Source organism: Herpailurus yagouaroundi, unplaced genomic scaffold, assembly GCF_014898765.1.
Source record: "Herpailurus yagouaroundi ecotype Mexico unplaced genomic scaffold, PumYag 162, whole genome shotgun sequence".
Classification (NCBI taxonomy): domain Eukaryota; kingdom Metazoa; phylum Chordata; class Mammalia; order Carnivora; family Felidae; genus Herpailurus; species Herpailurus yagouaroundi.
In genome coordinates this window covers 23,095,015-23,120,864 of record NW_024412403.1, presented here as the reverse complement: position 1 = coordinate 23,120,864, position 25,850 = coordinate 23,095,015, and the positions used below count along the sequence as shown (strand labels likewise).

The following is a 25,850-nucleotide window of genomic DNA, read 5'->3' as shown; positions in this document are numbered from 1 at the left end:
GTCTCAAAAATGATGATGGGGGATACACAAGAATTCTGTGTATAATTAACATATAGAAGAGGGGATGGTGTGCAAATGGAAGCTGAGTTTTGAGTGTTTACAATGGAGCCAGATTATAGTGGACATTTTTAGAATATGTGTGAAGGACATAGTGAAGTACTTAAGATCAAAAAGACCAAGCACGAATTGCTGATTGAAATCTGGCTTCACTATGTATTGCATGAGTGACCTTTAGCAACTCATGAAACCATCCTTTGCCTCAACTTTCTCACCACTGAAATAGGAATGAAAATAGTTCCTGCTTAATAGGACTGTTTAAGAATTAAGTAAATTATTTTAGATGCACTGATTAAAACACTGCCTGGCACATAATAAACATCATATATGTATTTGGAGTAGAAGAAAGTATATAAAACTCCAAGAGAAGAAAACAAAGAAGAGATTGCTAAGAAATATAAAGATTTAAGGCTATAAGAAGAATCAATGTATTCAAAAAGACTGAAATAGGAGGAAATAGAAAAGTGAGCAGAGAATAAATATGTAGGAATCAAGGAATTGGACAGTTAAATTAAACAGCAGTGTCTCATCCTTCATTAAGTCAAAACTTTTAAAAGCTGAAAATTGTTATTGGATTTGAAAATTAGATTGTGTGATTGACCTTAGGAATGGCAAACTTATTAAGTGAATGAGGAGGACAGAAGTAAATAGGCATAGAATAAAGAATGATTGGGGACATCAAGAGTTTCTTTCTTTCTTTCTTTCTTTCTTTCTTTCTTTCTTTCTTTCTTTCTGTTTCCTTTCTCCCTTCTTTCTTTTTTCTTTCCTTTTCTTTTCCTTTCTTTTCTTTCTTTCTTCTTTCTTTCTTTCTTTCTTTCTTTCTTTCTTTCTTTCTTCAATAAGGTGATAAGACAAGTAGGATATACCATAGTAATTTGAGAAAAAGGCAAGGAAAGGGTGATTTCCCATTTTATCTTATTTGCTTATTTTGTTTTGTTTTCTTTTTTTTGTTTATTTCATTTATTATTATTATTATTATTATTATTATTATTATTAGGATGTAAGTGATTAAACAGTGTCTATAGCTTGGCAGGAAGGGGCCAATTGAAACAGAAGCATTAAGGAGGTAGACCAGTTGCTTTTAAAAGGGCCCAGGTGATCTAGCAACTGCAAAATTTATTTTCCTAACTTAGGATAGGAAAATAAATTAAAATATATCACAGAGTTGGAGAGGAATTATGCTAAAAAGCTTAACTTCATCTTGGTAAACTTAGATGAAAAAAATTATTTAAAAATAGTTTTCTTTTTAAAATTTTTTTTTTTCAACGTTTATTTATTTTTGGGACAGAGAGAGACAGAGCATGAACAGGGGAGGGGCAGAGAGAGAGGGAGACACAGAATCGGAAACAGGCTCCAGGCTCTGAGCCATCAGCCCAGAGCCTGACGCGGGGCTGGAACTCATGGACCGCGAGATCGTGACCTGGCTGAAGTGGACGCTTAACCGACTGCGCCACCCAGGCGCCCCTAAAAATAGTTTTTATAGGGGAGCCTGGGTGGTTCAGTCTGTTGAGCATCCAGCTCTTGCTTGCAGCTCAGGTCATGATGCCTGGATTGTGGAATCGAGCCCTGTGTCAACACCCAGCCTGTTTGAGATTCTCTCTCTCTCTTTCTCACTTTCTTCCCTCTCTGCCCCTCTTCCCTGCTAGCGCTCTCTCTCCCTTTAAAACAAATACATACATAAACAAATAAATACATAAATAAATACATAGAAATAAAGTAAATAAAAGTAGTTTTGATAAAACATTCATAGCCATCAAGTTTCCTAAAGTGTTTGATGACAGAGTATTTCTTTCTTAAATGCTTCAAAGGTTCTGAATTTTCTTGAGCATTTTAAAAATCTAATAAACCACTTAGACTGTTGTCATGTAGTGATATGGATATTCAATAATAAAAAAGTGAATAAGTAAACTATATACATAATTCTCTTAAAGCAGATATAGTTTTAAAATGTTTTCAATGAAAAATTGAAAAGAATCATACTCATTTGGTATAATTAACAGTTTGTAAGAACTTTCAATAAGTAAGACTCCTTGAGAGTTTCTATGATTATTTGGTAAGTGCCTTAATTCTCCCAAGTTCCTTGATGTGGAGGCCAAGGTATAAAAGTGCTTGCTTGAAAAATGTTACAAGTCATTGTACCAAGATAAATCAGTGCCTTAAGTTCTCTCTGCATGTCTGTTGAATTTTAAGTGGATCCAGCTTTGCTTTGTGTGAGGCATGTAGTAGACTGATTAAGTTGTCAGTTTTTACTCCTCTGCAGGGGATAAACTGGCCATTTTAAATGCCGTTGTTAAATGTTGTATTAAATTGCAACAGGCTCTGGGGCCCCTCATGGAACTTAGAAATGCCAATGACTTCATTATATTTATATTCCTATAAATTAAGAAAAGCTCTTTTGAATATCTGCTATTTGATGTGCGTGCTTAAATTATAAATATTAGTTTAAGCTTTGCTATGATAGCAGTTACCTTCGTTAAAATGTTGCCTATGTTCTATTTTGAGAAATAATTGTCATTTAGGAAATAAATTCTAGCTCCATATATTCCCTCCGTTAGCTTCTCCTGATAATTCTTTTTCACATTGGTGACTCTTGCTTCATTGAAGTAGAAAGGTCTTAACACCTTTGACTTTTTCCCTTTTTTGCCAATGTTCTAATTGATTACAGAGATAACTTCTATTTTGATCTTTGTTGTAACCTCCACTCCTATATTTCCATATTCTTTGTCACCAGCAAACCCAGATACCCAACGTAACATGCCCCAAGGTGTTGGTCCCCTTAATTCAATTTGTCAGTTATCTTGTCTTCTTCCTAACCTTTACTAAATGCCAATTTTGTCATGTCAGTATCTATTTATAAATAATTAATGGAGAAAAATTTGAGGCTTGACATTTATCGTGGCTTTTGAGATCCTCCAATGTCTTTTCAAAACTGTTTCTCCAATGATAATATATTACCCATATTATACACGAAGACAACTTACTTTACATTGATTTACTAGCTATTCTCTGAATGTTCCTTGAACACTTTGCCTAACCTACAATATCCACCATCATTATATATTCCTTATATGGAATGTCTATCTTCTTTCTGTTTATTATAATATTTATCACATCTCTTTGTTTTTTTTAAGTTTTATTGCCCTCTCTGCAGCCTTCTTGGTTATGAATCTCACTGTGGCCATAATTGATGCAGGTCATCTTGTTTTATCATTTATCATTTTATGTAGTGGTAGTTTTTCAAAATAAATTGTAATTCCCTTGATGTTTGGAACTATGGTTTATTATTTTTGTATACCATTGCATTTAAAAGAGTGATTTGCAAAATGCGTGTAGTTAATAAATACTGATTTTTGTAGACATTTTTTAATTTACCTAACTCTACTTTCAAGGTTGATATTACATGCATTTCTTTGAGAATGGTTCGCAGAAGACATAGATTTATCATGGCTCCACTCTTTCATCTGTGGGTTAAAGCTTTTCCTTACTTTGAGGATCTATTGAGAAGATACTGGCATTTTTTTTTTTTTTTTACTATTCTACCCCAATTTTAATAAAAAAGATGATTTATTGATTAATTTATACAGAATCCCAATATTTAATCAGTAATGGTCCTTACATGAATTTGATCTATGAAATATTATACTCTTTACAGTTTTATTTAACATTACTATGTCTGTTCAAAATACATAAAAAAAGTAAAACATAAAAATCAGATTTTTCAGCATCGGTGAATGCCATTTTATTTTCCAATTCCATTCCTAAATAGAAATTTTAATTAAAAATGCTTAATATTTTTTTCTAAATGAACTAAAAGTCTCATATTACGATACACATTAATTTTTTGGTGTGTACCTTGAGACAACAAAAATGAAGGAGAGATTAACTAGGTAGGTATTAAATATGTCAGCCCTGTCCAGTTTTCTCTGAACACAACTTTTGACACTACAAAACTTTAATTTTCTTCTGACATTTGACTCCAAAATGAAACCATTGTAGGTGGCTATGGGTCAAGAATGATTACAAGAAACTCTGGATGTTAAATCACGAGAGCCACGAATAAGAGATGACCTTAAATTTTAGTTTTCCAGGTTTTTCCTAATATGCACGTGTTTTAATGTATCTGTAGAGGTCAATTAGAGCAAATCCAGCCTTTGGGAAATGTTTTAAACTAGAGAATTATGTATTTTCTTCATATACTTTAATACCTGAAATATAACGATTTGTCTAGTCACCAAAATGTCCGTGAAAAATATGGTCTTGATTAATGGGCGAATTGATAGTTTTTACTGAATGAAAAATTAACCACGTATTTTAATATAAATTAACTAATTAATTTCAGGCTCAATTTCATTTTATTACAATGAATAGGTTATTATTTATTATACCCATTAGCAAATCAGTGTAAAATTATCCAGAAGTGTATTTGACATTTAAAGTGCTTACATCCTTCAAGTTTTGTCTTTTCTATAAACTTTTCCTCTGAATAGCAAATTTACTACAAAGACAAGTGAGGGGAATTATTTAAATAATAATTGGCAGACATTTCTCAAACTGTCTGATATCTTTAAATTCAATTTAAGGCAATGAAGTCATTCTAAAATTTTATATTGTCAATATTGTCAGTGTTCTGTACCTACTGTACAAGAAGCCCTTGGTTTTTATCCATTATTCTGCTGTGTATTCATATTTTATCAGTTTAAGAGGAACAGAAGTGAGGTTGATAAGCCTCTTCCTTTAGAAATTTACATTTAAATAAGGTAGAGAATTTAATTAGCAATCATGTAGATTTCATTTGTTTAGTGAAAATGCCTACTGACCAAAGATATTTATTTGGTGATACCATAGAGGAGGCTATCAAAGAAGATGTGTAAAGTTATTGATATATTAGTTTTGCTTTGAAGATAGAATGTAGCCAGCTATGTGGACATGTGAGAAAGGGAGAGAAAGGCAGAGGAAATAGTTTGAGCGAATACACACAGTTGCAGGAAAGTGAGTCCGTGGAGAGAGGGCAGGGAGAACTAATAATGATGGTCTCTAGCTGCAGAACATTAGGAAAGAGTAATTGGAAATAAACTTGGAAAGGTAAGTTTTCCTTCAATTAAAATTTGTATAATAATTAACTAATTGGATTAAGCAAACCCACTCTGAGGACTTTTGAAACAAACAGGTGAAATTAAACAGTTTTAGAAACTTATGCATGCAGCACCCTGAGAAATACTTCATGGAAAGAAAGCTTGAAGAGGTACAAGTCAGAAAAAGAAATATAGAATCTGATATATCACTCTCTTGGATTAAAATAAACATCTCACATTAAAATTAATGAGTCCATGTATTAGGGGAAAAGTGTTGGAAATAAATAAGAATGCATACAAATGATATTTCAGAGGCTATATCTCTAAGACTTGAAAATTCATTGATGATGACCAAAAATGGAATATGAACAGCAGGCATTTTTGGTGGAAGGGGAATGGGTTCAGTTTGCACATAGAAAATTTGAAATTAAAATATGCTATCCAACTGGATTCTAGCTGAAGTTTGGAAATCATAGGACTAAATTTTATTATTTTTTAAAAAATTTTTTTTTTAACGTTTATGTATTTTTGAGACAGAGAGAGACAGAGCATGAACGGGGGAGGGTCAGAGAGAGGGAGACACAGAATCTGAAACAGGCTCCAGGCTCTGAGCTGTCAGCACAGAGCCCGACGCGGGGCTTGAACTCACGGGCGGCGAGATCATGACCTGAGCCCAAGTCGGATGCTTAACCGACCGAGCCACCCAGGCGCCCCTATATAGGACTAAATTTTAGAACAGCGCACACTAAAGATCCAAAGAGAAAAGGAAATAGGATAAATATCCTAAAGGACAAAGAAGAGGGAGAAAAAAAAAAAAGAAAGTGGAACAGAATGGCAATTCCCTTTTTATTTTCAGCCATCCGTCTTTCCTGCCTCCTTCCTTTCTATCTGTACATATGCTCAGATCTTCCCCAATTTATAAAACCCCTGACCACATGCCCAAAATTGTGGATCCCCAAAGCCCCAGCCATCTCTTCAGATTCAAGTTTACTTACTATATGGGCAATCTCAATGTACTTAACTTTTGCAATTTGCCTCTGAGCCCATTACACTTAAACTAAATGCACCAAGAGGATTAGTTATTCTTCAGAAGGAAAAGTCCCCCTCTGTGAATTCTCATTGGAATTGGCCTTGTTTATATTTTTAGACATTCTCTTGTCCCTTGGTTCTACTAGTTTTCTTCCTATTCTTTCTAACTTCTGTGCTTTTCTTAATCTATTCTCCCTGAAATGTTAGAATTACTTGAACACTCATTGAGCCCCTATATGTACCAAGCACTCTTTGAGAATAAGGAATTATAAAAAGAAACTGGACCCAAGACCAAGAGGAGAGAAGAAAACCATGTAAGCCAGCCTGGTTCCCAGAAAGGTGTCCTGAAAAAAAGGGAATTTATCCCTCAATGATGAAGAGTACAAGGAAACATATTTTAAAGAGCTTAAACATGTACCACAAGTCTTTCTTGATAAATACTTTCTTCTTTTCTTATGTTTTTGATTCTACATTTCATTTCTCTAGTTGTTTTCAACATGGTTAAGTTACACTTTTAGCCTAATTCCATTTTTTGAAATTTCGAGGGTCTGTCTCTCCTTTTGGATGTTGTAATTGACTCTTGCTCATAGTGCCTTATTTGACCATGGTTTTTATAATGTTAGAATATGAGTTTAGGTTAAGAAGAACTTCATTTACAAAAATCTTAGGCCATGTGGAAGCGCCTGTGTGGCTCAGTCTAAGCGTCGGACTCTTGATCTCAGCTCAGGTCTTGATCTCTAGGTTGAGTTCAAGCTCCACATGCTAGGCCTGGAGCCTATTTAAAACAGCCAACCAACCAACCAACCAACCAAACAAACAAACAAACAAACAACTTAACTCTCTTTATCACTGCCTTTCTGCTAATGGGCTGATTTATTGTATCCCCTTCTCGTTTCCTAAGGGTGAATTTTATTCTGGCCCAGTGTTATCTGGTGTTCTATAGCATCCCCTCTTATAGACAAGTTTTGATCCTATGTTGGTACTATCTGTGCACCTTTTGGTTACTACCATCCACAGATTGTCAGTAGCACTTTATACTCTGGCTTTTAGATTTTTTTTTCTTCATTTTTCTTCCCCCTTGAGACTCCATTACCTTACTGAAAGCTCAGATAATGCATGCCTGGAAGTAAGAGATGGTGGAATGGGTTTGGGATGTAGTTACATTATCTTGTCTACCATATTATTAGAAACACGTCTTTCAATTTGTATTAAACTATAATTCTAATTATCTTCTAACATGTTAGACTATTCAGCTATTTTAGTTTCAAATTTGACAATAAACTTATTAAACAGCTCCTCTATTTTATTGCCATTGTCCTCGTTCCTTCACTTAATTCATTTATCTTGTGAAAATAGTGTTTATTCATGTTTCTTATGCAATATTTTTCCTTCTTTCATGGAAATAATTTAGTAGGTAGCCAAAATGTAGTTAATTTATGTTTCTATTGTTACAATGATGGTATAGGATTTCGAATAAGATTCCAAATATTAGGCAAAAATTTTCTGTAGTTTTTGCCCAATGTGGTAGCACGTATATGGCCAAGAATGTAAATATGGAAGTGATTATGCATTTAGTCATTTACTTGGGAAATAAATTTCAACATGTTAGGTTAATTAAGTGCTCTATTTGGTCTAGTTGTAAATTGTATACTAATGTAACAGACATAATGTTGTTTGATTTTTATAATTAGATTGTATTTTATAAAAGTTCCATTTCTTTTTACAGGTAATAAAAATTTACAGGAAAATAGTTTCTGTTTGGATCATGTAGTTTATAGATCATGTGATAAAATCTTAGAATTTATGTTTAAAACCATACTTAATTATTATTTACATTTTTTTTCAGCTCTTCTTCAAGTGACAATTTCACTTAGCAAAGTAGAGCTTAGCGTGGGTGAATCTAAATTCTTCACATGTACAGGTATGTATGTGTACAAATATTTTAAGATGATTACTTGTTTTGGCTTTAATTAATATTATACATTGGCAAAATTTAAATAGTGAAAAATAATTCTCTAAAAATAAAATCTTATAATACCACTGGGCTTCTGATGATGGAAGGTGTTAGCCATATTTTACATATTAAAAACTATGGAGTTTATTTCTGTTAATTTCAAATTATTAATTTTGACCATCAAACTAGCTCACTTATTTTGAAAATAACTTATCAAATAAAATATATCCACAATAACTTAAATAAATTCAAATGTTATTCCTGTATAAATAATAATATTAGGATGAATATAAATATTATAACTGAATTACCTTTATAAATATGCAATGAATAAATTAGATATGGCACACTGCATTATAGCTATACCTGAATGAAAACTTTCAGACAAAGCAAATCAAATCTGTCCTTATGAAAAGTGAATTAAAAAAAGATATTTAATCAGCAAAACTTTGGCAAGAATTTTATGACTATTAATCAAAAGTATCATATAATACCTGTGGGCAATTATATGGACCTCATTTAGTTTAATCATGCACATGCAGAATTTTTTCAGAAGACATTTAAATACTTAAGCGACAAATTCTAATTTAGCGTACTGTAGAAGTCACAAATGCACACATTGTACTTCTATTTATAGTCATCAAATTCATTTTTATGCATGCAAGCCTTCATACGTAAAGTTATGAAAAATATTCACATACGGTGGCTGGGGTGGCTCAGTTGGTTAAGCGGCTGACTCTTGATTTCAGCTCAGGTCATGATCTCACAGTTCACAGGACAGAGCCCAGTGTTGGGCTCTGTGCTGAGCATGAAGCCTGTTTAAAATTCTCTCTCTCTCCCCCGCTCCCTCTGCTCCTACCCCATTTGTGCTCTCCTCTCTCCTCTCTCTCTCAAAAAAGATAGAAAGTTATAACATATTTATAAATCATATATAATACATTATAATATATATTACATTATAGTATGTATATATAATATCACATCTTATGAAAAACTAGGAGGGCATGATTCTTCATATTTTGCCTTCCTAAAGGTCTAACTAAATTGATAGGTCTGTTGATACATAATTTTGCATATTGACAAGTAGAAAGGAAGACAGCAAGTGAGGTATTGGTTCAATATCACTTATTATGTCAGCAGAGCTTTGGAATAAGAATGAAGATCATTGTTTTTAAATCTTATCCATATTTTATATACACAAATGCACAGATGCACATACATAGCTCAATTGTGTAACATATTCACAGAATAATTAAATAGTCTAAAAATTAAGTTTGAAAATGACATTGTATTATTTTCTTAGATTCATTATATATAACATATATATAATATATATGTTTATGTTTTATATATATATATGTTATGCACTACATACTGTTATTACATCTGTAGGTATTACATAAGGTCAAAGTAAGGAATAATTTAAAAGAATGAATTAACATCATTCAATGATACTACGTTTTGCTCTTAAAATAAGGCAAAATAATTAAACATCTTTTTTCCTTTTATACAAAGATGTATAACCAAGAGCCATATTGTTATTGTGGAAGCAGTCTTATATATGTTAAATACACAATAGTGAAACAAGAATCTAAAAATAAAGATGCTAGAAACCCTTGCAACCCTTCCATATATATATATATATATATATATATATATATATATATATATGGAAGCTTTCCGGTTTGCAAATATATATATTTTTTATATATAAATATATATATTATATATTTTTACAAAATATATGTATAATATATATCATATATATCATATATATATTTACAAAATATATGTATAATATATTTTATTACAAGGTTGACTAAGTTGATATGACTCTAAAGTTTCCTGACACTAGAACATAGACATCTAAATCCAGTAAAATAAATGTCTTAAATTTACACTAGAAGGGAGTCAGACCTTCAGAGAGCTAAATAAGATTATGTCATAATTAGCAAATGAATTTGTACTCCACATTTTTAAGAAAATAAAAATTGTAATGTTATTTATTAGTATATCCAGTAGTTCAGGATTAATAAAAAATATGAAAAGTTTTAAAGGAAATTATTTATTAGAGATGTCATCAAAAGAGAATCATGATAGGGTGCCTGGGTGGTTCAGTCAGTTACGCGTCTGACTTCGGCTCAGGTCATGATCTCATGGCCTGTGAGTTCGAGCCCCTTGTCAGGCTCTGTGCTGACAGCTCAGAGCCTGGAGCCTGCTTCAGATTCTGTGTCTCCTCTCTCTGTCCCTCCCCTGCTTGTGCTCTGTCTCTCAAAAATTAATAAGCATTAAAAAAAATTTTTAAAAAAGAGAATCATGACTGCTCTATGAAAATCCAAAATAAACTCTCCATGAGAATGAAATTTTATACCATATTATCAAGAGTGAAAATATCTAAAATATTTCACAGAATGTCCTATATAATTTACTGTATAAAATGAAAGTTTATATTGTTCAAATTTAAAATGATGCTCATTTAAATTACTCATTTGTACTTCTTTATGGAGATGGGAATTAAAACAAATACTTCCCCTAAATGAGTTATCCCGTAACCACTGTGGTTTTATAGTTCTGTCCAGAAAGATCTGAAGATAACATAACTAAGATCCATTTAATATTTAGCTAAACGTTCTTTCATACTTTTGCTCCAGCATGTCTAATTTGATATGGAAAACACAATAATTTGTTTCTAAAGCCATTTCTTGGGAAAAGTATAAGAAGGAACAATGTTCTTCAAAGTGGTCCTGCAGATGTTAGCATTTCCCCTTTATGCATTTCCCCTGATACTTTTGAGTTAATAGCACATACCGCTTCCACAAATTATCCTTCAAGTAATTAGGTGAAATACATCCTTTTTGTCAGTAAAAGCAAACTTTGGAAGTTTCAGCTTTTACGAAGAGGATAATAACCTGGATTCTGAATTGGAAAACTTAAATAAATGTTTACCTTGTAATGATTTGGTTGTAATTGCCTAGCAGTATAAGTATCATTTCAATGCATTCTAATTATCATGTGATTAAACAGTTAACAGTTTTAGATTAAAATGATGAAACTATTCATTTTAGTTGAGAAAAGAGATTAGGGCTCCATTTTAAAAATAGTCATTGGCCTTATCTGTACAGGTTTAACAACTTGGGGAATTAATTCCAAATTCAGTATTATCAAAAGCCAAAGTTGATTTTGCGTAATATTTACATTTTTATGAGCTGTGCTTTATCAGGGAAAAAAGTACTGTCTCCTGACCCTAGCAAAGAGACTTGGGAACAGGTGAAATCATGTTAGTAATTGTGTTTCTGGTCAGATTATCTATCACATATAATTTATGTCTGACACAGTGGCCAAGGCAGTTTCATAACTTAACTGTAGTAATAGTTCATAGATTGCTATGGTAAAGTTTCAACTATCAGGGCTGAAATTCCATACTGGAAGTTTCCTATAGAACTTTTGGGTTTTGCTTACGCAAACAGGGCTGAATTGTCAACATTGGATAAATAAGGATGAACATGTGTGCTAACATTTGTGTTTACTTTCAATTTTGTAAGATTTGAGACTTCCAGCCTTCTCTTATTTACATTTTTTTCTAAATTGTTAAAAGTTGTTACATAATAGTAAATGTCAATGCCAAAACAAACACTTGAGACATATTTTCAAACATTTCTTTTCCATGGCTCTCTGCAGCAATTGGTGAACCTGAGAGTATAGATTGGTATAATCCTCAAGGGGAGAAGATAATTTCAACACAGAGGGTGGCAGTGCAAAAGGAAGGTGTTAGATCACGATTAACCATCTACAACGCAAATATAGAGGATGCAGGGATATATCGTTGTCAAGCAACAGATGCCAAAGGACAGACACAAGAAGCTACAGTTGTATTGGAAATTTACCGTAAGTTATGCATTTATTAGTTAATTGAATTTGTGGTTGTATAAAAACTTGAACATAATGCATTTAGTAAAAATTAACACCCATTATAACTATGTGCTAGATACTGTTGTAAGACCATTGCAAGTATCACTTTATTTATATTTTGCCATGGTGCATCTCTAAAATGGAATCGATAATAGGAAATAGTTTATTATAAATATAGATGGAGCCAATTCTCTTGGTAAAATAATAGAAATGAAAATGTTTTCATGTTCTCCAGCCATTAAAAATCTATTGGGTAAATAGAAAACAGTAGATTATTTAGTGTTAGGAAATTTATCAGAAGTAGTTTTTCACTCTAAAATAAAAGGTCAGGATTAGAACAAGTGACGTTACATATATGATAGCAGTGACCAGTCTAGAATGAGAATTGAGGGTCAGTGAACAGGAGTAGACACAGAAAAGCTGGAAATTCATCTAGTGGAGAATAATATCTAGCTGGATTCTTCACCAACAGAATTTTCTTTAAGATGATTTTCCATATTTACACTTGATTTTAGGAATTAAGATTGACAGTTTTCTATATTCCTTCCCCTTTCTTACATATAGGAATCATGTTTTTTTTTTTTAATATGAAATTTATTGTCAAATTGGTTTCCATACAACACCCAGTGCTCATCCCAACAGGTGCCCTCCTCAATACCCATCACCCACCCTCTCCTCCCTCCCACCCCCCCATCAACCCTCAATTTGTTCTCAGTTTTTAAGAGTCTCTTATGTTTTGGCTCCCTCCTTCTCTAACCTTTTTTTTTCCTTTCCCTTCCCCATGGTTTTCTGTTAAGTTTCTCAGGATCCACATAAGAGTGAAAACATATGGTATCTGTCTTTCTCTGTATGACTTATTTCACTTAGCATAACACTCTCCAGTTCCATCCACATTGCTACAAAAGGCCATATTTCATTCTTTCTCATTACCATGTAGTATTCCATTGTGTATATAAACCACAATTTCTTTATTCATTCATCAGTTGGTGGACATTTAGGAATCATGTTTAAGAATACTATGAATGAAGCCTGTTGACTCCTTAGGGGTGAAACCAGGCTGTATCACTTAATTTTGTGGCCTTGAGCAATTGCCTAACCTCTCTGTCTTCAGTTTCATCATCTATAAAATGGAATAATAGGAGCGCCTGGGTGGCTTGGTCGGTTAAGCGTCCGACTTTAGCTCAGGTCATGATCTCACGGTCCGTGAGTTCGAGCCCCGCGTCGGGCTCTGTGCTGACAGCTCAGAGCCTGGAGCCTGTTTCAGATTCTGTGTCTCCCTCTCTCTGTGCCCCTCCCCTTTTCATGCTCTGTCTCTCTCTGTCTCAAAAATAAATAAATGTTAAAAAAAATTAAAAAAAAAATTAAATGGAATAATAGTAGTATCTACCTCTTACATAGAATTGTTTTGAGCACTACATTAATTAATATTGTATAAAGTCCTTAGAAAAATGCCTCACAATTCATGTGTGATAGTATTTTTACCACATATTAACGAAAAATATGTGAAAAATTACAAATTTTTGAAATAATAACTCATAAGTCACCCCCTTCCTACAGCTTTATTGTTATTATTATTTGGGAGATATGACATGAGAAAAAAAGGCAAAGTGTTCCCATGCCATGACTTCCTTTTTGATGTGCAGGGTAATTTTTTGGAATAGTATTGTCCTCATTTTTCCTGATTTAGACTCCCCCCACTCCTTTTAGTTTCTAAGCTCCTTAAGAAAAGGTAATATATTTGTTTATGTGATTCCTACTGCACCTATTTGATAAGTAGAAAAAATTAAATTGAAGCTATCATTTCATGGACATAATATTTTGAAAGATTTTTCATTACTTTGAATGATGCAAAGGAAGGTGGCTGGTGTTTTGTTTGTATACTAAAGAAATGACTTTTTTTTTTCCTGGCAAGAACAATGAATAACTTTTGTGAAAATTTCTCAACAAGCATAAATATCCATGTTCATTCATTCATTCAACACACTTACTGGGTATCTACTACATAACAGACAATATTCTAAGTCCTAAGGAGTGGTAACTAAAACAGAAAATGTCACTGGCTACTTGGTACTTATATTTTAGTGAGCGGAGAAACACAACCAATGAATGAGCTTAGAAAAATACGTGAATGCTAGATATCCATGCTGTAGAATTCTATAGTGAAGGAAATAAGGGGTAAAGAGAGGAGTTGAATGGGGGAAGGGAGATGGTTATTTTACTTGTGAAGGTGCAGCAGAAATCTGAAGGGATTCAAAGGAGCACAGATGGCCAAGGATGAGAACAAACCTGGAGTGTTCAAGGAATTGCAAAGAAGACAGTTAGTCTGGATCACAGGGACTGGGAAAAGAGAGAAGATACTGGGATTGGAGTTGGGGAGCTGACTCCAGTTCACATAGGACCTAGTCTGGCATCGCGAGGACTTTGACCTTTCTTCTCGGTGAGATGGGAAGTTCTCGAGTAGAGGAATCACATTATCTGGAATCAGGTTTTAAAAGATCTAGCATTAACTAATGATTTTATTGCAGCATCAATCCACACACAGATTTTGGAATATTTTATTGGGAGAAGTGAGCAATAATACTTTTACGGTTTGTTTTACTTTCTTGATGCAGAAAAACTCACTTTCAGAGAAGTGGTATCTCCTCAAGAATTCAAACAAGGGGAGGATGCAGAAGTGGTTTGCCGAGTTAGCAGCTCACCTGCCCCTGCTGTCAGCTGGTTGTATCATAATGAGGAAGTCACCGCTATTTCCGACAGTTAGTATTTTGGTAACTCCCTAAATTATATGTTCTAATAATATTGCAATTTTTAAAGAGACTGAATCTACCTGACTGAATAGAGAAATTTTATTTTTTTTTATCTCAAGTATCAAATGGTTTTGAGAACCTTCCAGCTCTAAAGTAGGTGTTGGCAAACCATGGGTCTTGGGCCACAGTCAGCCTCTCTGCTGTTTTTGTATGGTGTCATGGGGTTATAGCCAATCCTGACCATTACACAGTTTGCATGGCTGCTTTGGGGACAGGGTTGAACAGCTGTGATACAGATGATGTGGCCTACAAAGTCTACGATACTTATCACTGGCAGATTTCCAGAAAAAGTTTGCTTACCCCTATCCTATTCAAGAAAAACTTAGTAAAAACTGTAGAAGGGTAATAAGTAAATGAAAGAATTAATCCCGATGCATTCAAATTCTATATATTACAGTTTATACATGATCCCATGGGCTACTCTGTAATCTTAAAATAATAACCATATGAATCCTATTTATTATTCTGGCACTGTTCTCTCAAAGACACCTACATGTTCTAAATATTATGGTATGATGCATATGGATAATAGACAGAAAAGTACATTCATTCAAATTGTCTTCATAATTTTGATTCAGACTGAGCTAAAATTCCAGAATAATATGACATCTGAAATTGAAAGCATAATTTGCTTACATTATGCTATTTTACCATTGTGCATTGGGAGCATTTTCAATTTAGAATATTTTTCAATGCACCTGCATTGCAGAGAGATACGAAATAATTGAATCTTTTTAAATACTTTCCATCTTGGATGATTCCGTTGTGTGTTTCTAAGAGATAAAACTTTTAGAGCATAAAGGAGAGAAAGCAGATAGTATCTATTTTTGAGTATGTACAGAGAATGTATCATAATCATGTTTAATAGTCTTTTTTTAATTTTGAGATAATTTTTCTGGTCTTGGCATTTTCAGTGCTTGTCAGTTATCGACTAACTCTCTTTTTCTGTATTATAATAGGTGAGAAATGGTACTTTATTTCCTCTTATTTTATTTTAGGACAACTGCTTTATATTTTATTAACATATCACATGAGTACATTGTATAATGTATTTTCAGCTATTTTACCCTCAATAATAAAGAAAAGGCAGTTCTTGTATAGACGTTAAATGACAATGTCTAAACATTTTCACATTGCCTCATCTTAGGCTTCAAGTGTACATCTGGTTTATTGTAAACCTTAATTACAAGAAGGTTTTGAAATGAAGTATAGTTTTTATTTTTTTATTTTTATTTTTTTAACGTTTATTTATTTTTGAGACAGAGAGAGACAGAGCATGAACGGGGGAGGGTCAGAGAGAGGGAGACACAGAATCTGAAACGGGCTCCAGGCTCTGAGCTGTCAGCACAGAGCCCGATGCGGGGCTGGAACTCACGGACTGCGAGATCATGACCTGAGCCGAAGTTGGCCGCTTAACCGACTGAGCCACCCAGGCACCCCTGAATTATAGTTTTTAAAAGACACATGGAACAAAAGCCTCAAAGCCAGGACTGATAGTCCAGTGTGATGGTGTTGGAGGAGCCCTGCTTCTCTGCCACAACTCACACACTTTTCTCCAGTATGCAGGGACGGACGTATTTGAAGGTAGAATTCGATTATGGCTCTACTCCTTGGCCGTGATGCTTTGAATAACTTTTCTAACTGTTCTCTAATTCAGATTCTGTATGTGTAAACAGTGGGTTATTATCTCTATTTTAAACAATGCTTGTGAGTTTCAAATAAGACTTTAGGCATATAATAAATATTTGTTAAATGAATGAATAAAATTTTTGTGTGTATATCAGGTTCTCAGCAAAATGACATTGATCTTTCTCCTTCCTTCTCATTGAGTTTTTAAATGTTGAGAAGAAGTTTTACCAAAATTATAGACACTCAGGTTTTATCTAGAATAAAAAAAATCCCATGTAAGTGAAGGGACTAGTCTAGAGTAAGCATGAAACCTGGATCTGAATTGCATGGCAAGCAAAGAAAAGAAATGACATCTTTTTTTTTCTTTTTAATTCTAGGACATAAAGGAATTAGGTGAATTGTGAGGAAGGGCAAGCTTTTCTAACCTTTTAATATCAGAGGAACCTGCCACGTAGTTTATTGTTGGACAGCTTGTACGTTCATAATGAATTTACAAGAAGTAATATTCTTCATCTGATTATACCTTGTATGATCCCTTTATTAAAGCTGATGGAATAAGATTAGGTTTATAGGGGCGCCTGGGTGGCTCAGTCGGTTGAGCGTCTGACTTAGGCTCAGGTCATGATCTTATGGCTCGTGAGTTCGTGCCCTGTGTTGGGCTCTGTGCTGACAGCTCAGAGCCTGGAGCCTGTTCCCGATTCTGTGTCTCCCCCTCTCTCTGCACCTAACCCACTCGCATTCTGTCTCTGTCTCTCTCAAAAATAAAGAAACATTAAAAAAAATTTTTTTTAAAGATTAGGTTTATAACCTTGAAAGGAACATATAAGGGGATTTAGAAGAATATGGTGTATCCAGGTAACTTTCTGAAGCCTTAATGTGGTGCGTGAGTAAAGTTTGCAGGCTCTAGATGAAATAATGAAGGCTTGGAAATGTCCATCTTATTAGCCATGCTTTTGGTAGCAGCTGTATGGCAGGTATTCTTAATTAAAATTCCAACAAAATATTCTGAGTGGAGGTCCTTTCCATGCTACTTGCTGAAAATAACCCATCTGCTAAATAACCTAAGCATTTAGGAAGTAAAGGTGGCATTTTGTTACAAAAGTTGAAAATCCTGACTTTTAGGATCCCTCAATGGAGGGATATGATATCGCAGATGCCTGTTTCAACCTCAGCCAGTTTGAAAGTTATTTCTAAAATCTTCTAAGTGCTTTGACCATTGCCAAATGATTGCATCAAAAACTGTGGATAAAATCATCTTGTTCAATATTTTTTATGTAATCTTCCTCCAGTATAGAAATTCATTCAATTTTGAACTAGTTGTTGAAAACCTACTATGTGCCATCTAGCATGCTAGATGGTTGTTATTCATAGTTAACTCGATAAACAAGTTCACTGCCTTCAAATGCTGATAATCTAGTAGAAAAGATTAATAGAGAAATCAGTGAAAACAAAGTATGTTGAAGTCTATGAGAAGGAAAGTGTAATGATAGAAGATAATAAAGAAAGAATACCTCAACTAGTTAGGGCAGAGGTGGGAGTCCAAGATGCCTGTTGAATAGAGAAGTAACACTTAAGTGGTGGGGACTTGTCAGGAGGGAGATCATCTGCAGTGGCCTGGAGGTGAAAGATACCATGAATGGTGCTCTAGAACCTGGAATAAGTTTATTATAATGAAAATTTATGAATAAGTACAACTGGAATACTTATACTAATAGATAAATATAAACTAGGGTTGGTCATAAAGAACTAATAAGATAGGAGACTGAAAAGGAAGGTTGACCCGAGTCATAATGACCCTGACATCTCTGCTAAGGAATTTATCTAAAAGCAACATCACTAAAGCATTTTAATCAGAGCAGTAACATGACCTGATATGAATTTGGGAAGGATATTAGTGCTTCAGTGAGAAGAATGAGTTGGATGGTAGTCAAAGCAAAACTCCAGGCATTGATAACAGTTCAAACCCTAATGAAATAATTGCTGAAGGAGAAGGAGATTTAGACTAAGTAATGATAAAGGGGGAAGTGACAGGACATGGGATTTAATTGGATATGCAGATGGACGGAGATGGAGAAGTGAAGGATGATTCAAGGAATTGGACTCGGGCAAGTAGTTCAATGTACAGACATGCTAAGACAGAACTGGAGAGACCATATGAGAAATTTCAGGTGGAGATAGTACAGTGAATTTTAAGTTTGCTGAGATGAAAGTATTTCCAACCCTTTTCAGTAGGTACATCTGCTATACTGTTACAGACTTTTCTAATTCAGGTAATGGTCTTGTCTGAAGAAAAATTGTGAGACTCAAAATATAGATGGTAATTGAAGCCATAAGAGTAGATGAGACATATCATCAGTGGCTGGGGAATGAGAACAAAAGAGGGCTAGAAAATAATCTGCCTAAAGAAGCATAAAGCAGATCACTTACTGAGTATTACATTTTTTCATTTATTTTTTAATGCAATAATGAAATTAAAAAAAAAACCACGAAAGTTCTGTATAATTGAGAGAAGCTAATAACCTCTAATAATCAAATAGTCCTGATATCCATAGTTATGTGTAATTGATTGAAGCAGTGCTTTCTTCAAGTGTTTTCTTCAAGCACATATTCATGATGTACTTCAGTTTGATAGTTCATTATATCATTCCATGGACTTGACACCCATATCTACAATTTGACATGCAATTTTCACATGGTTTGTTTTCTGTATGGAAGCATTGGGATGTATTTACATTTAGCAGGTAACTACTATTTTTCTAATGTTCTAATAACTTCTCTCAGACAGTAGAAATACTATATTAAAGTGGCCATTTGATTAAAAGTTTACAATTAGAAGAAAGATTGATTTATTCCTATCAAAATATGTATTATAGACATTCAAGTCATTTTCCTTTTTATATCAAATATTGCCTTCCTGATTAAAATAATTCTTCTGCTTACTAATTTTGTAACTAAGTATCCTATAAGTGTTAAAGAACATTATAGTTAAAGGATAATACATATTTTAGTAATTTAAAAATACTACAATAATCAAGGTATAATTATGGGCATCCCTAAGTTTGAACTATTACAATTTATAATTGCTTCTCATTCTAATTTCCAGCCACATGCTCAAGTAGAGGCTCTTTTAATTGACTTTGAAACGTTCTTAATTTTTAGGAGTTCTGAGTTATTCCAGGACTTCTTGTGAGTTAAACTTTAAAATTTCTTGAGGATTCTTTTTCTCCAGGCTTTTCCTAGAGAAAAGGAAAATTTACCAGGGAAAGCGTATGTATAAAAATTTGTATCTCTCTTCTTTGGGTCAACCTAAAGAAGAAATAAATATTATGGGAAAGCTTGTATACTAGTCCCTCCATGTCCACAGGAGATATATTTCAAGACTCCCCAGTGGCTACCAGAAGTACCAAACCCTGTATATACTTTTTTTCTAAAAAAAAAATGTGCTTATGATAAAGTTTAATTTATAAATTAGGCATTTAACTTATAAATTAAGAGATTAACAGCAATTACTAATAATGAAATAGAACAATTACAACAATTTTATTGTAATGAAAGTTATGTGAATGTGGCCACTCTCTAAAAATAGCTTATTGTACTGTACTCACCCTTTTTCCTTTGATGAGGGAATATGATACAATGCCTACATGATGGGATGCAGTGAGGTGAATGACATAAGCATTGTGATATAGTTCTGGTAAGATGTCCTAAGGAGGATCATCTGCTTCCGGGCCACGGTTGACTGAAGGTAAATGAAACTGCAGAAGGCAAAGCCATAAATAAGGGGGACTATTGTCCTTCCTGAGCTGAAAATCATGTGTCTCTTGCTTTACAATCAATATTTTCTATTTCCGGGGGCCTCTGAATCTACCTATTTCCGCTCTTTATTAATTATCTCTTCCTTACCTGTATTAAGCGCAGTCTTCTCATATTCTGATCACTCTCCTATTTGTATTTGTAGTCCAAACTAGAATTGGTATGGCATTAAGAAATTGTATTAAGGAATCACTATGGCAAATGAATCCCAAATCTGAATCGAACCCAAAACAACCTAATATAGCAGATTATGTCCAGTCGGCAGCCCCAGCCATCCATTCAGTGGTCCAAGCTGAGGGAAGCTGTACCTTTTTCTCATGCGGCTTCCATGTTTACCCTACCTGTCTATCAAGCCAGCAGATAGGGGAAGAGCAGTAAACATTGGAATAGGTCCAAAAAGTAACCTTTAATGGTATAACAGTAAATACCCTGGAGGAGAGCACCTTAAACTAATGCCATTTCTACTTTACCAAAAGGTACAACGGGGTCGAGGATGTCTCTCTCATATTTACCAAAGTATCTCAAATACTATGCATACCAAAAAGGTGATGTTCAATGATATATTAACTGATGAAATTTAAGATATTGCTTTTACAACATGTTTCAAAATGGACTAGATGTGAGAATATTGTTTACTTGATAAGAAGAGAAAAGGTCCTAACACTGCAACAAAATTGCCATGACTAAAAAAACAGACCAGGGGCGCCTGGGTGGCGCAGTCGGTTAAGCGTCTGACTTCAGCCAGGTCACGATCTCACGGTCTGTGAGTTCGAGCCCCGCGTCAGGCTCTGGGCTGATGGCTCGGAGCCTGGAGCCTGTTTCCCATTCTGTGTCTCCCTCTCTCTCTGCCCCTCCCCCGTTCATGCTCTGTCTCTCTCTGTCCCAAAAATAAATGTTGAAAAAAAAAATTAAAAAAAAAAAAAACAAAAAAAAAAAACAGACCAGACATTATGGAAAACATGTTCAGGCTGAGATGATGCCTAGGCTAGCCAGATTATTTTAAGCAATCAACTAATGCATGCCCTCTAACAGCCTATTTTTATGTATATTCATGTGCATACACTCATACACAAAATGGAATCTTGAAATAAAATTAATAAAGTCTAATCTATTCATTATTAAAGTGGATTATCTTGCATTTAGAAAAAAATTCAAATAAATTCAAGATATGGCCATTTTATATGTCCTTTATGTGACTTGAATATTACTGTATCATTTAGCTTTCTCCTAAGGGTATACAAAATTATTAGTTTAATTATTGTGTAAGGAAGGCTATTCAATCAATTTTCTAACCCTTTTCCACCCTTTAGTTGCTACATATTTGCAGTCAAAATGTCTTCATGCCTGCAATATCTAATCTCTCAGCATTGTTCTTTTGTGTATCATTTCTGCATTCAAAGTACCAAGGGGAAAATAATAGCCTAACCATTTTATGTGGAAATAAAGTCTTGAATGTATTTTAGAAAAAAAGGTGTAACAAGGCAGTGTGGAGTGGAAAAATTGAAGCCATGAAATTACATTTTACTTTCAAATTTGAATTTGTTTGTTGATGAAAAGTTTGATAGTGTCAGACAAGTGCCATATTTTAACTCTTAGCAATTTAGAACATACTGGACTCTGCTTTCAATTACTGATATCATTTCCTCCCCTTTGCTTACTTTCTAGATCGCTTTGCTATGCTAGCCAACAATAATCTGCAGATTCTCAACATCAATAAAAGTGATGAAGGTATATACAGGTGTGAAGGAAGAGTGGAAGCTAGGGGAGAAATTGACTTCCGTGATATCATCGTTATTGTTAATGGTAAGCAGAGAATAATTTGTACATATTTTATTGTTGCATTTTAGCAATATTTTTATTAAAAGGGCAACCCTGTAAATACGGCACTTTAATAACCTTTTTGATACCTGGAGGAAATCTCCCCACCTCTATGATCACATCTATTACACTGTCTTTAGTCTCACGGGCAGGATCTGCGACTTATTTAACACGGTCATCTTCTTTCACTCTTCTACTCTGTAAGGGAGTAGTTGCCTTTTGCTGGCTTTGTAGTTGTTGAAAGAATGCCAAGTGAAACATAGTAAAGTGTCATACTAGATTTGACTTTTAAATTGCATGAATCACTGGTGGCTTAAACTAATCTATTTAACAGTTTTGTAGGTTTTCTCAAATTTAAATTTAATAATTGAATCCACAAGGAGATTAATAACTAAGTTTATGGCATCACGATGACATCTCTTCTTCCAAATGTGGCTTCTCCTGCTGTATTTTCTGCCTGTGTTAACATGACATTCTATGAGCCCAGAAGATATATTAATGTTATCCTCCTAGTGCCTCCATTTTGATGATCTAATCTATAATTGACATATGCAACACACTTTTTAACATCTCTCAAATATATTCTACCATGATGCCCTCCATAAGAGTGCTGCCCTTTCAAATTGCTTTTCTTCTTTTTCTTGAATTGCTACAAGCTGTTTCCTCTTCTCTCAGTCCCATAATTCAACTTCTTCTCCATCCAACCTTTCACCACTTAAAATTGTCAATGCTTCCTGTTAACTTTGAGACAAAATTAAAACCACTTTTCATAGCATTGGATTTCTTTTATGGTCACCAACCCCTCTTCCCTAACATTCATTCATGAGTAGCCCATGCCTCAGCCATATGGAAATATTAGTACTAACACTGCACAAAATGCACTTTTGGTTTTTCTTCTGTTTTAAAATAAAAAGTTAGTGGTACCTATAATCCCACAGGGTTCTATAAGCAGAATGTCATTTGTTCTTTCTGGGATAGACAAAATCTAAAATTAAGGAGTTAGCCACACATTTCCTATGAGTTGGGGCTGGGACAAGGAGGAATAAATCTGTGTCTTCTTTTTTCTTTTTTTTTTTTTTTTTAGAGGATGCAGAATTATTATTTTTTTTATTTATATATGAAATTTATTGTCAAATTGGTTTCCATACAACACCCAGTGCTCATCCCAAAAGGTGCCCTCCTCAATACCCATCACCCACCCTCTCCTCCCTCCCACCCCCCATCAACCCTTAGTTTGCTCTCAGTTCTCAACAGTCTCTTATGCTTTGGCTCTCTCCCACTCTAACCTCTTTTTTTTTTTTTTTTTCCTTCCCCTCCCCCATGGGTTCCTGTTAAGTTTCACAGGATCCACCTAAGAGTGAAACCATATGGTATCTGTCTTTCTCTGTATGGCTTATTTCACTTAGCATCACACTCTCCAGTTCCATCCACGTTGCTACAAAAGGCCATATTTCATTTTTTCTCATTGCCACGTAGTATTCCATTGTGTATATAAACCACAATTTCTTTATCCATTCACCAGTTGATGGACATTTAGGCTCTTTCCATAATTTGGCTATTGTTGAGAGTGCTGCTATGAACATTGGGGTACAAGTGCCCCTATGCATCAGTACTCCTGTGTCCCTTGGATAAATTTCCAGCAGTGCTATTGCTGGGTCATAGGGTAAATCTGTGTCTTCTATATCCTTTCCCCATCCCGCCACGAGCTAGCTCTCCAGTTCTTTAAGACTGGACAACACTAGGAATCTCATATACTTCTGAAAGAGTTCACTGGTCTTTCCTTTTCTGCAATAAAGGCAGTTGAACCACAAAGTTCATGCTGAAAGACAAAGAGAATATTAAAACACTGCTATCTTTTTCTCTCCTTCTCCAAGTCTATAATTAATTGGGATTTGTGGATAATATAATGGAATAGAATAGGTGTTATGACAAGGAAGCTAGACAGGCTTGTAGAAATTGCACATGCTCATGGAGGAGGCCAAAGTGCCAGGCCTTCAGAAGAAAAGCTTTTCTTTTTTAGAGGTGTTGAGTCTGAATTTATGAAGAGCACTATAGTCTGGAGATTTTGACCTTCCACACAGGTGGAAGATTTCAGTGCATGAAGAATAGTTTTAAAATGGAGGTTTGTAGCTATATCTCCATCTATTCTATTATCTATGAGTATCTCTAAACTATTTCTGTCTTTATTATATACAGTACACATACATAACTTACATTATTTAGTTTAAATATTGTCTTAAGTTTCTAGTGTGCTTTATTTCCAAAATAATTTTTGTTGCCATATATAAATATATTTTGTCACAAGCAAATACTGTGTTCAGTATTCTTTTATGAAAATGGAGATTATAACATTAGTATTCTATGTAAAGTTTTGGAAGCAGTATATATTTACTATTAGATGTTATATATTCATATATATGTGTGTGTGTGTATATATATATATATATGTATATATATATATCAAATCAAGTCCATATTTTTACACTAAAACAGTAACTCAAATGTGATATAAAAAGAAATGAGGGGCACCTGAGGGGCTCAGTTGATTAAGCATCCAACTTTTGGTTTTGGCTCAGGTAATGATCTCAGGGTCCATGTGATCAAACCCCATGTTGGGCTCTGTGCTGACAGTTTGGATCCTGCTTGGAATTCTCCCTTCTCTCTGTCTGGCCCTCCCTTCTCTCTCTCTCTCTCAAAATAAATAAACATTAAAAAATTTTAATAAAAAAAATAAACGATGTCTGGCAGACATAGCATATTCACCCTTTATTAACTATTTTGCTATTGTAATTTTAATACAATATTAATATTAAATTAATATTTTAAATACTTTAACACATTTATAAATGTTCTAATCTGTTTCCACACTAGTTGACCTGTGAATTTTTATATATGATTACATTTATTTTGAAGGAAGCAAATTGTTTTCAATTAACAAAGTTTGAATCTTCGAGTCCATCATGGTAAGCGCTCAAACTGGAATATTTTGTTCTGTATATCTATTCCTATTATGCCGGGGTTCACAAGAGGATAAACACTGGATTGTGTTCTTTTGTGCCACTCAAATCAATCCTGTAGGTAGTTTTCTGTTCTGCCTGCATCCCACTGACCCTCCCAAAGGGAAATCATTCTCCTTCCACATCCCAATTTCCTCTAACAGAATCAACTACAGATCCTAATCTGACCTTTGCTCAAACACTGCTTTATCTCCACTCATTCTAATTAGTCACATTTCCCCTTTATGGTCAAAACCTCTCATACCTTAGAATTCCTGGCATCACTTTTCTTCAAAATAACAGTGTTCACAAAAATCAACCATCGATTTATTCGCCTTCTGGATGATACGTTTGGACCCTGTCAAGGGAATGCATTGACTAATGCCACCAGTTCATCCTTGCTTTTCTCTCACATTTTGCCTTTATTTCAGACAGAAGAGTCATTCTGCTACAGTCTTATTGACTCTTGTCCTGTTACTGGCTCCTTTTAAATGTTGAGCTCTCCTTAAAAGTATCTTCTTAATATTTCTCTCTTATAAAACCTCTTGAAGGTATTTCAGTGGAAAGTTCGAGGCTGCAAAAAATAACAATAAAATAAAAGCAATAGCTTTATCTACCTTATCTTTCTTCAACTACAAATATGACCTGTTCTATGACCTTTTCCTCAACTTATATTGAGAGCCCTCTCTCTTAATTGCTACTTATTTTTTTATCATGATTTGGATTTTATCCTGGACCTCCTTTCTTTGTCTCTTTCCCCCTCAAG

General features: G+C 34.2%; 1 protein-coding gene across 3 annotated transcripts in view; it reads left to right on the top strand.

Moving 5' to 3' along the window:
* The window catches only part of NCAM2 (neural cell adhesion molecule 2), a 521,094-nt gene that overhangs the window by 285,832 nt on the left and 209,412 nt on the right, over nt 1-25,850 (top strand). For 2 of the 3 annotated variants that reach the window (XM_040484138.1, XM_040484141.1), the window contains exons 2-5: nt 8,005-8,079; nt 11,791-11,997; nt 14,634-14,777; nt 21,936-22,073. In XM_040484138.1, coding sequence (XP_040340072.1) covers nt 8,005-8,079; nt 11,791-11,997; nt 14,634-14,777; nt 21,936-22,073 — 564 coding nt within the window. The remainder of the gene's footprint in view (nt 1-8,004; nt 8,080-11,790; nt 11,998-14,633; nt 14,778-21,935; nt 22,074-25,850) is intronic. The other variant, XM_040484139.1, reaches the window with a different exon arrangement.